We start from the raw sequence: 15,805 nt of genomic DNA, 5'->3' as shown, positions 1-15,805 counted from the left end.
CTTTCCATGAAGTCAAGGATCTTAAATTCATCTGAACTATCTGCCCTAGGGTCCAAAGCAGGGACTAAATGGCGAAATGGGGCAGAGCCTGCCAATGTCAAAGGAAAAGAATGTGATAGACATATTGCCTGAACCTTGGGAAAAAATTATTTGGAAGCTTGTTCCTTTGCAGAAATAAAAATCCATATTTGTGGAACACTGAGCAGAAAATGTCAGTTTCTTTTAATGTATTTATCAGTTTGATTCCCCCCACCTTCCATTTATCATGATGGTTGACAGGGAGAGAAAGTGAAATTAAGGGGAAATCTAGGCAATGCAAAGTCAAAGGATAGCATTTTAAAACTATTTTTAAAAAATTACTATCCAGCAGCTAGGTAATGCAGTGAATAGAAGACCAATCCTGGAGTCAAAACCTGAGTTCAAATGTGACCCCAATCACTTATCACCTAGCTGTGTAACCTTGGACAAGTCACTTAACCCCATTGCCTTGCAAAAAATAAAATTACTAGCAAAGATCCTTGAGTATGTAGAACATCCAAACTAAACCTGGAGTCAATCCCATAATGCTCAAGATGGAAGACTGAAAGAAGACAAAGATAAAGGAAGTTCTGGTTCTTAAGTTTTTGCAGCTTCACTCTCTCTCCTGGTTCTCCTTCCAGGCTGTTTGTTAAAGAGCCAAGCTAAATGACCCCTTTTCCAGGACATGCTGAAGTGATCCTTCCCTTACTTTAATAGAAATTTGGTTATTATTCATATGTCCTTAGACATGTGATATCTGTAAGGGTTTTCTAATGCACATGCCCTAATTTTTTTTCTAATTAAGTATTTAAATGGATCCAAATGGTTATCAGTCTGAACTAGTCTCAGAAGTAGATGAATGGTACTGGAACAAGAAGAAGTGGAGGAGCAGGGAGAGTATCCATAAAGTAGAATGGGCTGCCTTAGAAAGTAATGTTTTCCATTATGGTAATTCTTCAAAGAATCTAATTGGCTCCTAAAATAAAGACCCATTAAAATGAGAATTAAAGAAATGATTCCCCCTTCTAGCTTCAGAACATTTCTTTTATGTATTGTACTAGTATTGCATCACAGACCTAGGGAAAAAAAAAGTTATTTGATGACCTGAGAGTTGGCATTTTTGTCTACACGGGGAAGATCAAATGGGTAATACCTTGTTCTCCAAAGTAAAAAGTACAATTAGATGAATGTAAAAAATATCTTGCCATTTCTATTTAATGCTAATAAACCACATACTGTCCCTTTAAGGAAAAATGGCCTTCTGAATGTTTTCCTGGCTACAATGGTGAATTTTCTCTAAAGTTTATAAAACACTTTCTTCCTAAGAAACCTCTTTACTGTAAAATTGAGGAAACTAAGAAATAGATCATTTGAACTCTGGTCCTCCTAACTATAGCCTCTGTGCAACATAGCTGCCCCTAAGAAATAGATTATTAGTCAAAACCAAATGAGATAGGATTAGTGAACACCTGAAACTTGCCTCATTTGAGGACAAAAAGTGACATTGTATATGATACACACATGGAATGTGTCAGTCAGTCAACAACTCGTGAAGAAACCCATCATCTGAAAAAAAGCAGGGAGAAAAATAGCCATAATTCTCATCAGGCATCAAAAACTACCTCTTTGGGAAAGGCAAAGCTCAGTTCCACCCTTGGCAAATCTAACTCCTAAGAACTATAGAAATATGCAGATTTTTCCATAGTTCATTTTTATTACTGAAAAACCACATACAAGAAGAGACCTGAAAATATGAAAAATATGAAAAATCAAAGCCAAACCCAATTCAATCAATTTTACATTTGGGGAAACTTGATGCCCAGAAGTCCCAGTGTCAGATCCTGGTAGTCTCTTAAACCAGTCAAAGGGATCCCTAGGAATAACTTTGGTGGTAGAATTGGTCAGGGCATAGCAATGACCCCCTCCATTAACAGAAACAACCCTTGCTTCTACATTCCTAGAATTTTTTGCAAAGAATATTTTTCATTGCATACCAGCCATATGAGTTGTACATGGAACAGTTACTCAAAAGTTAAATAGCTCCTAAGTGGAAAGGGCTTTCAAATTCCAAATGAAGTATTCCCTTCCATTATATCATTCCATCTATGAAAAGCAACAAAGGTCCCCTTAGCCAAGAGTATATAAAGTTAAAAATACAGTAATTCTAAGATAAGCTTATGCTGTGAACTAATTCTCATCCTACTCAATACCCCAAATAGAAGGTCTGGAACCAAATACTTACTTGCTCTGGCTCGACATGACAGAACATGGATATCTTCTCCTTCACTGAGGTATCAAGAGGATTGGAGCATCTGCATACCACCTAGTCCAAATATGAAAACACAATTTAGCAGAAGAAATCAAAAATATACAAACAATATCATTCAAGCGAATGCAAACAGCTATCATTTCATTTCAGATCAGATTCTGGAGAAACTTGAAAATGCCCCCTTGTCTCTTTTTAGCTAAATTTTGCAGATCCAAAACTTGGAGGCAGGCCAAGAAATGAGAAACCAAATGAAGACTACATAATTGCTATAAGAATGATATGCCTATTACTTTTAAAATTATATTAATAGAGTGCAGTGAATAGCGTACTGGACCTTGGAGGAGGACTTAAGTTCAAATCGGCCTCAGACACTTAATTACTTAACTGTATGACCTTGAACAAGTCACTTAACCCCATTGCCTTGCAAAAACCAAAAAAAATTATATTAATAGAGAAGAAAAATCAAAGATAGAACAGTACATAAGACAACACTAGCCACAACATGCTTTCCAAACTATGTTCTATGGACTTTGAGTAGTTCCTTCCACTAGAGAGTTCTTTGTAGGAAAACCAGAATGCTGGATATACTGTCCTCTACAATACTATGTATTAAAATTACATGACCTTTAGAGACAGGAATAGGAAGATAAGTGTTATTCTGCTCCAAAATTTCAATTCACTTTTGTTGTAGGGATATTTTTCATCCTCAATCCCATATAAAATTAATTTGGAATATATATTACCATAAACAATATCACTGAAGGAAATTTCTATTACAAAGAAATATACTTACTTAAATTTCAAGTATCTACAGTATTAGCATATGTAGTTGATCTATACCAAAATAGTTCACATTATTCCTTAGAAAGGAAGTCAAAACAATCTGCCAACATTCTGGTGATTAGGATATTGAAACTTGACTAATCCAGAAACAATAGACGCTGATTAAAAGCTCACTGCCAGGCCCATTTCAAATTTTTCTAACCTGATAAGATATACTACTGGGGGCAGCTAGCACAGTGAATAGATTCCAAGACCTGGAGTCAGAAAGACCCATTTTCCTGAGTCATACACTTACTAGCTGTGTGACCCTAGAAAAGACACTTCATAGCTTTTGTGATGGACTTATCATAAAGCATGTGATCCTCCTGAGACAGAGCTAGCTGGTAATGTTGGAACACAGACTGAAGCACATTTATTATTATTATTATTATTATTATTATTATGATGATGATGATGATGATATTATTTGGGGGGGGGGTTGCGGGGCAGATGGGGTTGGGTGGCTTGTCCGGGGCCACATGGCTGGGTGATTGTTGGATGTCTAAGGCCAGATTTGGACCCAGGTGCTCCTGACTCCAGGGCCCCAGTATTGCGTCCACTGCACCACCTGGCCACCCCTGTCGTTGTTGTCATCGTCATCGTCGTCGTCGTCATCATCATCATCATCATCATCATTTTATTTTATTTTGGGGTGGTTTTTTTTTTTATTTTTGCAGGGCAGTGGGGTTGAGGTGGCTTGCCCAGGGTCACACAGCTGGGATATTGTTGGGTGTCTGGGGCCAGATTTGGGTTTGGGTGCTCTTGACTCCAGGGCCTGTGCTCTGTCCACTGTGCCACCTAGCTGCCCCTGTTATTTTTTTTTTTAGTTTTAATTGTTTCCTCTTTACTTTATTGCTCATGAGGGTCTATATTTTGAGGGGAAGGGCTATTATGTTTACTCTTAAACAAGAATATTTTAGTAATGTATTAAAAAAAATCATGTGTACAAAAATAAAATAAATATAATTTAAAAAAAGAAGACACTTCACCTGTCTGCCTCAAGTTTCCTTATCTCTAAAATGAGTTGGAGAAGGAAATGACAAATCACTCCAGGTATCTTTGCAAGAAAACCCTGAAATGGGGTCATGAAAAGTTAGATATGCCTTTGCCAGAGCTGGTACAGAACTTCAAGAGCTGAGAGGGTCATGACTTCTAGGTATGTGTCGGATGACTTTAGAGAGCACTCTATTATTAAAAGGCATTAAAATTTTTCCATCCCATTGAAAAGTTTTTATTCATTTCTAGCTAAGAATAATTTTAGCCTCACATTTGAGATTAAAATTTTGTCTAGCACAAAAGATTTAGAAAAATTACCAAATCTGGTGAAAGTCCAAGTCCTCTGAGTTCACGAACACTATTCTGAGTAGGTTTAGTCTTCTGTTCACCTGTAGAACTTGGCTATTTTATAAAAGGAAAAAAGGAATTTTCTTTAAATATGGAATTGAAATGTTGACATTTTCCTTAAATGTTAAAAATAGGGAAGTTAATTTGATCATGTGCTAGGTTCCCATTTGCTCTATTACCCAAAGGAACCAGTTCTTTCTCTTTCCTTTTTATCCCCTTTGGAACAGAAGACAAAAAAAATCAAACTTTCCCTTTAGTGTGCAACTCCTCTCCACTTTCTCAGGTTCCTTTAGAAGTTTTAGTACCTCACCTGTGGAACAAGGCTGACATGAATGTTGCAGAAGTTTTCTCTTTTGACTTTGAATTGAAACTGGCGGAAGGCTTCAATGAAGTGCATGCTTTCTATATCTCCTACAGTCCCTCCGAGCTGAAAACACAAAGTAATTTTAGAAGCATATCATTAAGACTTTCTCTATTTTCCCATTCCCTTCCTCTTTTTGAGCAGCAGCTTATTAAAAACCTGTTATCTCAATCAAATAAGCAGCATAGCAATATATTTTCTGATAAAAGTATACAATGTCATCAGGAACACCACACCCTTGATTTGTAATTTCACTTCTATTGGACAAGATTATTCTAGCTCTCTTGATACTTATGCTAGGGAAAAACAAAATTAGGCAAAAAAGAAACAATTGATCCTCTTTGTAAAAGGGGAGCTGTCTAATTCCTATTCACCAAGTTATTTCGTAAATTGACTGCAGAAATGCAAACCGAGAGAGCTGGAGCATTTGTCTCCTATCTTTGAAGATGCATTGAGATAACTTGAATTATTATTTTTTAACAATAATCAATAGCAACAATTACTTCATCATTTCTATAGTCAAAATTAAGTCAAATTAGAAATGCTGCCATATTAAATCTTTATTCAAGAAAATAACTATCATCAATATCTACTCATACTTTAAAGGTAATTGACTTTACTGTATGCATACTCATTATTTGTATGTACCTTATGACTTAGTAGAGGTTCTTATGTAGCCCCCAAAATTCCAAGCTCCATGATTTCATTAGTGTGGATAGGGGGGTAGATAGAATTCAACCCTTCAATTCTTGTGGCACAATCCCATCACTGACTGGTCCTCAAGACAGATGCATACAATGCATTGCCTCAGCAATGCAAAGCCTTTCTCTAGAACTCAGTATCCCTTCTACAGTAAGATGTTGAACTTAGAATACTCATTTCAATATCTATTTAAAATTTACAAAGGGCTTTCTTCACAGTGAAGTAGGTGGCACAAATGTTATCCTCATTTCATAAAGGGAGAAAAGTGACCTGTAATGGTAACATTTGAGTTACAAATGTCTAAAGTGGCAATCCCTAGGCATGATTAGTGCTACCTTCCTTTCAGCTGAAACAATGTAATCCAGTTTCAGGGACAGGCAAGAGGTTTCAGCACTTCTTCATGAAAGTTGTGCTGAATGTCCAAGACTGGCTAGGGAGATAAAACAAGAGAAATCTCTGTCCACTAGTAGTCTAGGACTAAAAAAAGATTAGAAGAATGTACAAACCTCAATCACACACACTTGGGGTTTTATGCCATCTTCATCTACAGGAATTAATGCCTGTCTCATTACCCATTCTTGTATTGCATCTGTGATGTGAGGGACAACTAGAAAAAGGAAAAAATGTACAACTTAGACTTTTCCAATAGCATTGATACCAATGTAAGATAAATTTATTTTTGAACCAAGTCACTAAACTTTCCCTAAGTAAATAAAAGGTTGGAATGCAAAATATTCAAGAAGTAAATTCAAACCAATTATCCACAGATAAATAAGCACAGTCCTCTGCAACATCAAATCCTTAAGCCTGATCATCCTTTCCAGGGTACTCTTTACACACGGCTGCCCTGATGCCCAACTGTCCCCATGATTCCCCAAGTTGACAATGTTCCAACCCTTTCAAGTCGCAAGTACTACTATGGATCATATATTTATATAATATATAAATATATGGGATCTGGATTCCAAAATAAGACCATAGTCTTTCCTGATAAACTGAGGAAATAGGGGGAAAGAGGTTTAGAGTGGAGGCTGAAGTTAAAGAAGATGCTACAGAATGCATCAAATCAGGAATTCCCAAGGAAATGAATTCCTACCAGGAACAGTTGTTTAGTCCAGCTGCCCAATTTCCTTCCACTTTGCCTAGCCTGACCTAGACACCTCTGTCCCAGATCTACAAGCCAAGTAGAAAATTCTAGATGGCTAGAATTAAATTAAATGGCTAAAATCATGAATTCCATGGGGCCCAAACTGTTTAACTCATTTTCTACAGAACCTAGGAGAGTGCCATCACTCCTATCAGGATTATAGGCTTTGGCTTTCTAAGAGACCTCAGTACACTATTTTCAATAAGTTCCAGACTAAGACCCAGAGAATAAGTGGCCATCTGGGAAATGAAGTGCTGATCAAAGATCCAGCATGACTTTCTCAGGAACATATTAGACTAATAAGCTCATTCCATTTTGACACATTTCCTTCCTAGAGGTTACTACACTGTCAAACATGTTCAGTGCTCTACAAGTAGTTTACTCTTAACAAAACATCAGACAATGTCTTTGATGCTTCTTTGGAAGACAGAGAAAGATGGAGATTGTAATGGTACAGTTCGGTGGATTCAAAACTGTTTCAATGCTATTTGTTCAAAGATTTTAATGACAACATATGCAATCATGAAAAAGTGGCAACAGGCTAAAAGCCTATCAAGAGAAGAATGGTTAAATAAATTGTGGTAAATTGGTGTCAGAGAACACTAATGTAATTAAGACTGACAAATGCAAAAAAAATACAAAGAAATCTGGAAAAGCCTTTGTAAAATAATGCCAAAGTAAAAAAAGAACCAGAAGAATGAAGTGCATATTACTAGGACCACATAAAGAAAAACTCATTTAAAATAGACAAAGAATCCTCATATGCTTAGGAAGATTGAAAAAAAAAGTCAAGATGACACCATGGATAAAGTTAATTAATCAGTACAGAATCACAAGGCAAATTTAATTGTATTGATGTTAAGTACACGGTTTTGAATAATTTAAAAAGGAAAACCCAAAGAATTGTCTGAATATCCTGACCCCAAGAGGAATCAATGGGCAGTAGTTTTGACAACACAGAAGGAAATCTCTGGTGGAATAGCCTAGTTTGAAATGTTTATGTTAAACATATTTATTAAAGACTCAAATGAGGGCATAAATGTCATTCTTTCAAATTTGCAAAAGTTGGGCAGTATTGCTAACATATTATATAATAGTCAAATTTAAGAGGTACTGACAGGCTAGAATACTGAACAAAGTCCAATAAGATAAAATTTACAACACTTAAGAAATCACCTTTACAACCATATGCCAGAAAGGGGTGATTAAGTCAAAAAAAGATTTAGGAATTTTAGTGGACCAAAAATTCAATGAGCAAATACTTATGATACGGAAGTCAAAAAAGCTGATCAAATTTTAGGCTTCTGTAAACCAGATGTCAATCTCCCAGTTACAAAACTCCCCCTGTGAGGCCACAAAGTAGATTAATATAATTGGGAAATGTTTAATAAATAAAAATAGATAACATCCTAGATAATGTTAATTTGTGGGGTTTTTTGAGGATGTTGGTACCATTGGAGTGTTCTCCTGGTATTGTGTTCAGCTGTGGGGAGGTGAATTTGAAAATTTTAGGAAAGACATTAATAAGCTGAAGAGCACACAGTGGAGAGGTGACCAGCACAAAGTCTAGGTCATACAAGAGGATCAGTTGAGGGAACTAGATGTTTAGCCAGAAGATAAAACTTGGACTGAGGTAGGAGGGAGAGGTTTTTCAGGGGTGGGAGTAGGGAGACAACAGAGAATGCTGTGCTTTAAAGTATTTCATAGATGGCTGTCATGTGAAAAAGGAATTAGATTTGTTCTCCTTGGCCCTAGAGAACAATGAGTGGAAGTTCCAAAGAAGAAATTTTAATTGAAGGTTAAGAAAAGCATTCCAACAATTAGGACAATGCATGTGGAATGTACTGCCCTAGGAAGTAGTGAATTCCTTCTGCCTGAAGGTTTCAAACAAAGACTGAATTCCTGGACAAACTCTGGAAGGGATTCTTGTTGGTATGATTTGGATTGAATGATCTCTCCTCTGAAATTCAGTTGGGTTGGTAACCAAGGTAAAACAGTACTATGCAAGTTTAAATCTGGACATATGTCCATTCCAAGGAACTGATCCTATATAAAGTATTCTTAAATTGTACATTGATAAAAATTCACTAAATTGCATATTGATAAAAATGCTCTTTTGTTTTGTATAATCTAGGATTTCAAAAAGGAGTATGGTTCTTCTTATGTACTATGGATCATTGTCTACCCAACATATTATCTCTAGGTTTACACATTATATATGGTATTAAAGCTGCCTTCCACTTTGAGATACTTCCACAATCCAATCCTCATGCCCCATCCTTGCCTTACTCAGTCACCTTCATTGTTTCATGTCCATCACTTAATTTCTGTATAAAAGGTTGGGGGGGGGGGGGTAGCTAAGTGGCACAGTGGATAGAGCACTGGCCCTGGAGTCGGGAGGACCGGAGTTCAAATCTGACCTCAGACATTTAATAATTACCTAGCTGTGTGACCTTGGGCAGATCATTTAACTCCACAGTCTTGCAAAAAATAAAAAATAAGAAGGTATTTGGGACTGAAGTGAAGCTTAAGACAATGCCATTCCTTGCAGGAACTTTCACATAACTGTGAGGCTAAGTTCTAAGTGATTAACATACAATTAAAGGCAGACATTATTTCTAAGCCATTCAGTTTCACTTGAAGGAACTCCTTGACATTACCTTGCCTGTAAGAGCCACAAAAAGAACACTTAAAAAAAAACCCCACAAAACTCCCATGGACAGATTTAACAAAAGCAATAATCTACCCCTCTTTCGGATAACACTAGGGGTTCTGCAATATCAAAGAAGTCCTTTCTGTTTTCAGACAGAGGTAGTGACACATGCCCCAAACCAAAGAGACATCTAATATTACCTTGGACAGTTTTTCCCAAGTAGTCTCCTTTACGCTCCTTGTTAATAACATACTGGTAAATCTTTCCAGTGGTCAGGTTATTGTCCTTGGTGAGACGGATATCAAGGAACCGTTCATAATTGCCCAGATCGAGGTCGACCTCCCCACCATCATCAAGTACAAAAACTTCACCTGAAGAAAATGTTGAAAAAGTTGAGGTTAGTAATCATAGAGCACCATAGCATTTTGAATCAAAAAATAATATCAAGTACACCCTTTCACACTATTTTTGACAGGGAAAACCAAAAACTACACAAACAGAAGGATAAAGGATTCTCCACCAATGGACAGTAAAAAAGCAATCCTTCTGGGCAGCCAGGTGCTGCAGTGGATAGAGCACCAGTCCTGGAGTCAGGAGAACCTGAGTTCAAATTGACCTCAGGCACTTAATGATTACCTAGTTGTGTGGCCTTGGGCAAGCCACTTAGCTCCATTTGCCTTGCAAAAACCTTAAAAAAAAGCAATCCTTTGCCATCTTTTATTTTGTTACTTTATTAGAATAAAAATCCCTTGATGAATAGTATTGTATCATTTTTTTCTTTAATAGCTTCATTGAACAAAGTAGGTACAAAATTTCTGTGGAAAGTGTTTTACACATCACTTGTTCAAAAATATTTATAGCAGCCCTGTTTGTGGTGGCAAAGAATTGGAAATCAAGTAAATGTCTTTCAATTGGGGAATGGCTTAGCAAACTGTGGTATATGTATGTCATGGAACACTTGTTCTATTAGAAACCAGGAGGAATGGGAATTCAAGGAAGCCTGGAGGGATTTGCATGAACTGATGCTGAGCGAGATGAGCAGAACCAGAAAAACACTGTACACCCTAACAGCAACATGGGGGTGATGATCAACCCTGATGGACTTGCTCATCTCTTCAGTGCTACAACCAGGGACAATTTTGAGCTATCTGCAATGGAGAATACCATCTGTATCCAGAAAAAGTATTATGGACTTTGAACAAAGACCAAAAGACTATTACCGTCAAATTAGGGGAAAAAAAACATTATATTACAATGTAATTTTACTTTATCATACTTTATATTTCTTCCTTAAGGATATGATTTCTCTGTCATCACATTCAACTGAGATCAATGTATAACATGGAACCAATATAAACACTAACAGAATGCCTTCTGTGGGAAGTAGGGAGGAGGAAAGTAAGAATGGGGGGAAAATTGTAAAACTCAAAATAAAATCTTTCTAAAAAATAATAAAGTAGGAATTAAAACATGTAGCATGCTTAATTTTAGTCTTTTTGGCTTCATTAGTCTGGTAAGTAAATACAATATCTGCAATGATTGAGTATTTAATAAATATTCCCAATTAAAAAGGAGGAAAAAAAGTAGAATTAGAACTCAGGTCTTCCAAACTCCATCTACAGCACTCTATGTACTCTAGCTGTACTAAAAAAAGATTCAAAGAATATGAAGTTGTGTCCGTTTCTCTTCACCTCAAGTAGAAGCATTAATTTACTGGAACTGCTTTTCCCAGGGCAATGCTAACTGGACTACCCATGTGAAGAATAAATTTACAGAAAAAGGAAAAACATTTCCCATAAATGCAAGACCCTGTCCAAATTATCTTGCTATAGGGTAATGTTAATCACTGTTTCAATAAGTAAGTAGCACTGGGTTTTATGGATGCTTTTATTCAAAAGGATTTTTGTTCTAATGCAATCTGACCTAAATGCTTCAGAGTAAAGCTAGCCGCATGTGTAAAATTTAATCCTGCTGTATCATGAATAATGTTGTAATCTGTGGGAAGTCAATAACCTATAGTTAAGTAGGGGAACCTTCACCTTCTATTTTCCCAAGTTCCAAATGACCAGCTTCTTAAATTCTTCAATGTGTGGATTCTACTTCTTAAGATCCTGGGTCTGAAAACTTTCAGCTATACAATGTGTTAACACAAAACCTAACTTAATACAAAAATCCAAGTTCAGCAAGCAGTCCTGTCAGTAACTCCCAAATTCAAGCTACCAAAAGGAGATTTGCTGCTTCAGCTCCACAGGGCCCAAATCTTTGACTATCTTAAAACATATCCTCTCTGATCTGCTGATAAAGAAAACTCATCAGAGTGCTCTTAACACCTCAACAGGTTTTGTAAAAGGACTTTCACCCCTGTGTTCCTACATTTAAGCACTGTTAAAAAAGAGAGAATGCTGCTTACCATGCTCATAAGGAGAGAATGTTCCAGCATCAATATTGATATATGGGTCAATTTTAATTGAAGTCACATGTAAACCACATGATTTTAAAATTGTCCCAACACTACTGGCAATGATCCCCTTTCCAATTCCTGAGATAACGCCACCAGTGACTAGAATGTACTTCATTTTATTCAAGACCTGAGGGAAAGACAGGAAAAAAGTCTTCTTTAGAATAAAAATAAATCATTTATTACAAAAGAAGGGTTCTCTCTGAGGGGTAGGTATCCAAGAATCACCAGGAAGTAACACTATTAGAAAAAATGAACACCATTAAAATACTTTTAGAAAATCAAAACACTGAGAAAATACATGAAATAAAACTGTTAATTACATTCCACATTTGATTAAATTGGTGAAGAAAAAAGTGCAAAGAAATTAGAATAGAATATTCTAATTTCTATATTCTATAGTCTATAGTTTTGACATATTTGTGACTTAATTCAACAAGGATCCTAGCTCTAAATCTCTGATGAACAATTTCAGAAACTGAGGATTTGGGTCCTTTTGAGAGCCAAACTCTAATGTACTGGCACTCCTGACAAATTTTCCTTAAATGGAAAAAGATTCAGCCAACTGCATGGAGCTGTACCAAAGTCCCACTAAACCTCCAAAAGCTATTAAGCCAAATTGCAGTGCATCACCCAGAAAACACAACAGATGCAGATTACTTCCCAGAATTTTTATGCCAAAGTAGGGATGAAATAATTAATATGGAGATCAATTTCCATTGAAGTTAAATTCAAGTCACATCATTTCTACTGATGCATTAACAGTTTTGAAGGACTGCTTCAACAAGAAAATGCATCAAGCCGTGCTGAGTATGGTAAACCTCTTCCAATTTAGCTTAAGTTAATGTCCACTTAATACAAAAAGTCCAATGCTAGCCCAAACTAAAACACTATTTCAACAGGAAAAAGACTTGTTTTAACATTCTAAGAAACTGCTATAAAAGAAAAGGAATGACTAGGATGCTAAGGTAAGGAAGTTAAGTCAGAAGATAACTGTTAGAAGGAAAATGGGATTTGTAGCCTGGCAAAAGGCTTTGGGTACTGTTTTCAACTATGAAAGAAGAAATTAAGATTTTTTTTTTCTGCTGGACACCAGAGGACAGAACACCTGTCAGTTATATAGGTGGATATAGACTTGAGAAAAAGGGAAAAGTTTTGAATTTATTAGCACTATCAAAAAATAAAATCAGCTGTCCCTGAAGTATTGGTAGGTTTTTCCCCTCAGCAAAAAACTTCAAGCAAAAGCAAGATGGCCAACTTGTCAGCAATGCCCTAATAGGGATTCTTGGTTACCAATAGCTATAAAATATATGGGTGTGATTATCATCCTCATATTATCCTTAATGCTTACAGATGAAGAAACTGAGGCTGATGGGGTCACAAAACTTATGTCAAGCTAAATATAGGTTAGATTTGTGACTTCTCGGGTCCCTTCTAACTCTTGAAATTCTATGGGATACAACCTAGGAATTTTCTTTAAAAAGATACATTTTGGGGCGGCTAGGTGGCGCAGTGGATAGAGCACTGGCCTTGGAGTCAGGAGTACCTGAGTTCAAATCCAGCCGCAGACACTTAATTACCTAGCCATGTGGCCTTGGGCAAGCCACTTAACTGCCTTGCCTTGCAAAAACTAAAAAACAAAAAACATTTTACATTTAAAACAATTAACTTGCCATAAACTTCTCTATAATTAAGACTGTGCATCCCAAGAAAAAAGATAAGCATCAGAAAAGTATGCATTTGAAAGTTTAGTCTGCAATAAAACAAAATAATCTGTATCAGGAGCAGAGTAGAAAAATGAAAAATAACCAGAATCTTAGTTTAAGCCTCAGGTCCACTGTTTACTTGATTACTATGCAGAAATGGACTAGTCTTTTGAAATACTGAGTCTGTTTGCTCAACAAGATGGGGCTAATCATACTTTTATTAGCTATATCAGAAGGATCTTGTGAGGTTAAAATGAGATGGGTATATAAAATATTCTATAATAATAAGTACCTCATATTGATTGCTAGAAGAAAGCAATTCCTGGAGCAGCTAGGTGGTGGAGTGGGTAGAGCACCACCCTGGAGTCAGGAAGATCTGAGTTCAAATCTGCCCTCAAACACTTAATAATTGCCTAGCTGTATGACCTTGGGCAAGTCACTCTTAACCCCACTGCCTTAAATAATTAACATTTAAAACAAAAAAAAAAAAGAAAGCAATTCCTAAGGCGTCTGAGGAATTAAGAAATGAGTTACTATTAATTGATAGGGACAATTTTTACTAAAGTGAACCATATGATAGTGATGAAATCAGGAAGACACATGGGGTCAAATTTGTTCTGACACTGGTTATGTGACCCTTTCATGCTGCTCATGCAAAGGTCAATGATCTTTTCTTTTTCTTAATTATTAATAATATTGATGTTTAGGGGGCATAAATCCAGGAAAATACTTTACATATCCTATCACATTGGCTCTTCTCAATAATAATGTAAATTAAGCTCTCTTCAGTATTATTATGCCCAGAGTCCTTTCATAGGTCAATCAACAACAATCAACCAGTATTTCTTTAGTACCAATGTGCCAGGCCCCATGCTCTCCACAAGTTATGCGACTTACTTGTCCATGGGCTTATTGCTAGGATCAGAGGTGGGACTTAAAACTCTGGGCTCCTCCTCATCCCAAATACAGTAAGCATACCGGCCACTAAGAGTTTTAGGACAAGAGGAAGAAAACGGGGCGGTTGAGAAAAGTCAACACAGCTAAGGGAGGGCAAGTCCAAATGGAGAAGAGAACAGGAGGAGGATGGCAATGGGACCCCGTGGGATGAGATGAAACAGCCTCAGAGCCAGGAGGACTTCACAGCCTCAGGGAACGCTGCCCCGACTTTGTGGGGCTGTCAGTGAAGTTAGCAAGGAGCGAGCATCCTCCCCCTCGCGGGGCCATGCGGACTGCCTAGGGAGGAACCCCCCTCTTCATCCTTGGGGTACAGTTAGTCCAGAAGCGTGAAAAGCTGTGGATGCTGGTGAAGTCGCGGGTGAAGGGCTCGCACAGCACCTCGTTTTCCACATTAAGGAGCCCCCCTCACCCCAAGTTGGGAGTTTTGACAAATCCCTGTCATACTCCTCAGCAATCTGCTGAAACCCCCCGGGGCCCTAAGGGCCAGGACCCCGACCCTGCTCGGGGGTCTGGAGGCCCGGGCGGGGCAGGGACCTGCCCCCGGCCCCACGGCGAGTCGCTACCGAGGCTCCGGCTTTCCCCTCGCTAGAGGCGGGATGGGGCCGGAGGGTCCGTGGGCGCGGGCGCCCCCGCAGCTCTCGCCGTGGCCCCGAAGGAAACGGGGACCCCCCAAGCCAGGTGGCAGACCCCGGCGGCGGCGGCCACGCGGCCGGCGCGAGGAGCCACGAGCCCGCGGCCCCGGCCGGCCCGCCCCCCCGCCCGTTAAGCAAGCAGCCCATTGGGCAGGAGGCTCGGCCGCCCGCGCCCCGATTGGCCGGCGAGGCGCCCGTCACCCAGGCCGGGAAGGCGCGCGGGGGGGCTGGGGGAGGAGGGAGGATGCCGGCGGCCGCGGCCCCGCTCCGACGCCGGATGCCTCGCTCTGCCCGGTCCAGGCCGGCCCGGCCCGGCTCGAGCCGCGGCTCCCCGCTGGGGCCCGGGGGGCGGCGCGGCCCTGCCTACCAGATCCCGGCGGCTCCAGTCCCGTCAGCGCCGCCTCCGGAGCGTGTTCCGCCGCGGCCGCCGCGCGCAGGTCACTGAGGAGCCGGCTGGGCCGGGGCCGGGGCCTTTGAGGGAAGGCGGGCGCGAGGCGGTGCGCGCGCACAGGTCCCGGGGCGGGGGGCCAGCGGCGGGAGGGCGGGGCCCGGAGGGACGGGGAGGGCCCTAGTGCGCAGGCGTGGGCGGGGCCTCGGGCGCGGGAGCTCGGGGAGGACCTGGGCTGCAGGGGCGCCCAGGCGGCCCGAGCCCGGCCCTCCGCAGGCTTCTCTTCCACTCGGAGCGCAGCCGCGGAGAGCCCCGAGCCGGGGGCGGAGCGGGCCGGGCTGCAGGCCG

At 39.6% G+C, this 15,805-nt stretch overlaps 1 protein-coding gene across 2 annotated transcripts in view; it reads right to left on the bottom strand.

The window, feature by feature from the left end:
- Positions 1-15,539, bottom strand: part of CTPS1 (CTP synthase 1) — a 39,877-nt gene extending 24,338 nt beyond the window's left edge. Inside the window, exons 1-7 of one of the 2 annotated variants that reach the window (XM_074217754.1) lie at positions 15,437-15,539; positions 11,727-11,904; positions 9,517-9,687; positions 6,023-6,123; positions 4,764-4,880; positions 4,424-4,507; positions 2,261-2,341 (exon numbers count right to left, since the gene is read on the bottom strand). In XM_074217754.1, coding sequence (XP_074073855.1) covers positions 2,261-2,341; positions 4,424-4,507; positions 4,764-4,880; positions 6,023-6,123; positions 9,517-9,687; positions 11,727-11,892 — 720 coding nt within the window. In that variant the 5' untranslated portion in view covers positions 11,893-11,904; positions 15,437-15,539. Of the gene's footprint in view, positions 1-2,260; positions 2,342-4,423; positions 4,508-4,763; positions 4,881-6,022; positions 6,124-9,516; positions 9,688-11,726; positions 11,905-14,377; positions 14,904-15,436 lie in introns of those variants that run through there. The other variant, XM_074217755.1, reaches the window with a different exon arrangement.
- Positions 15,540-15,805: the final 266 nt, after the last annotated feature.

Source organism: Macrotis lagotis, chromosome 1 (assembly GCF_037893015.1).
Source record: "Macrotis lagotis isolate mMagLag1 chromosome 1, bilby.v1.9.chrom.fasta, whole genome shotgun sequence".
Taxonomy (NCBI): domain Eukaryota; kingdom Metazoa; phylum Chordata; class Mammalia; order Peramelemorphia; family Peramelidae; genus Macrotis; species Macrotis lagotis.
Note: the sequence above shows the minus strand (reverse complement) of the source record. Positions and strands in the feature narration are given on the sequence as shown.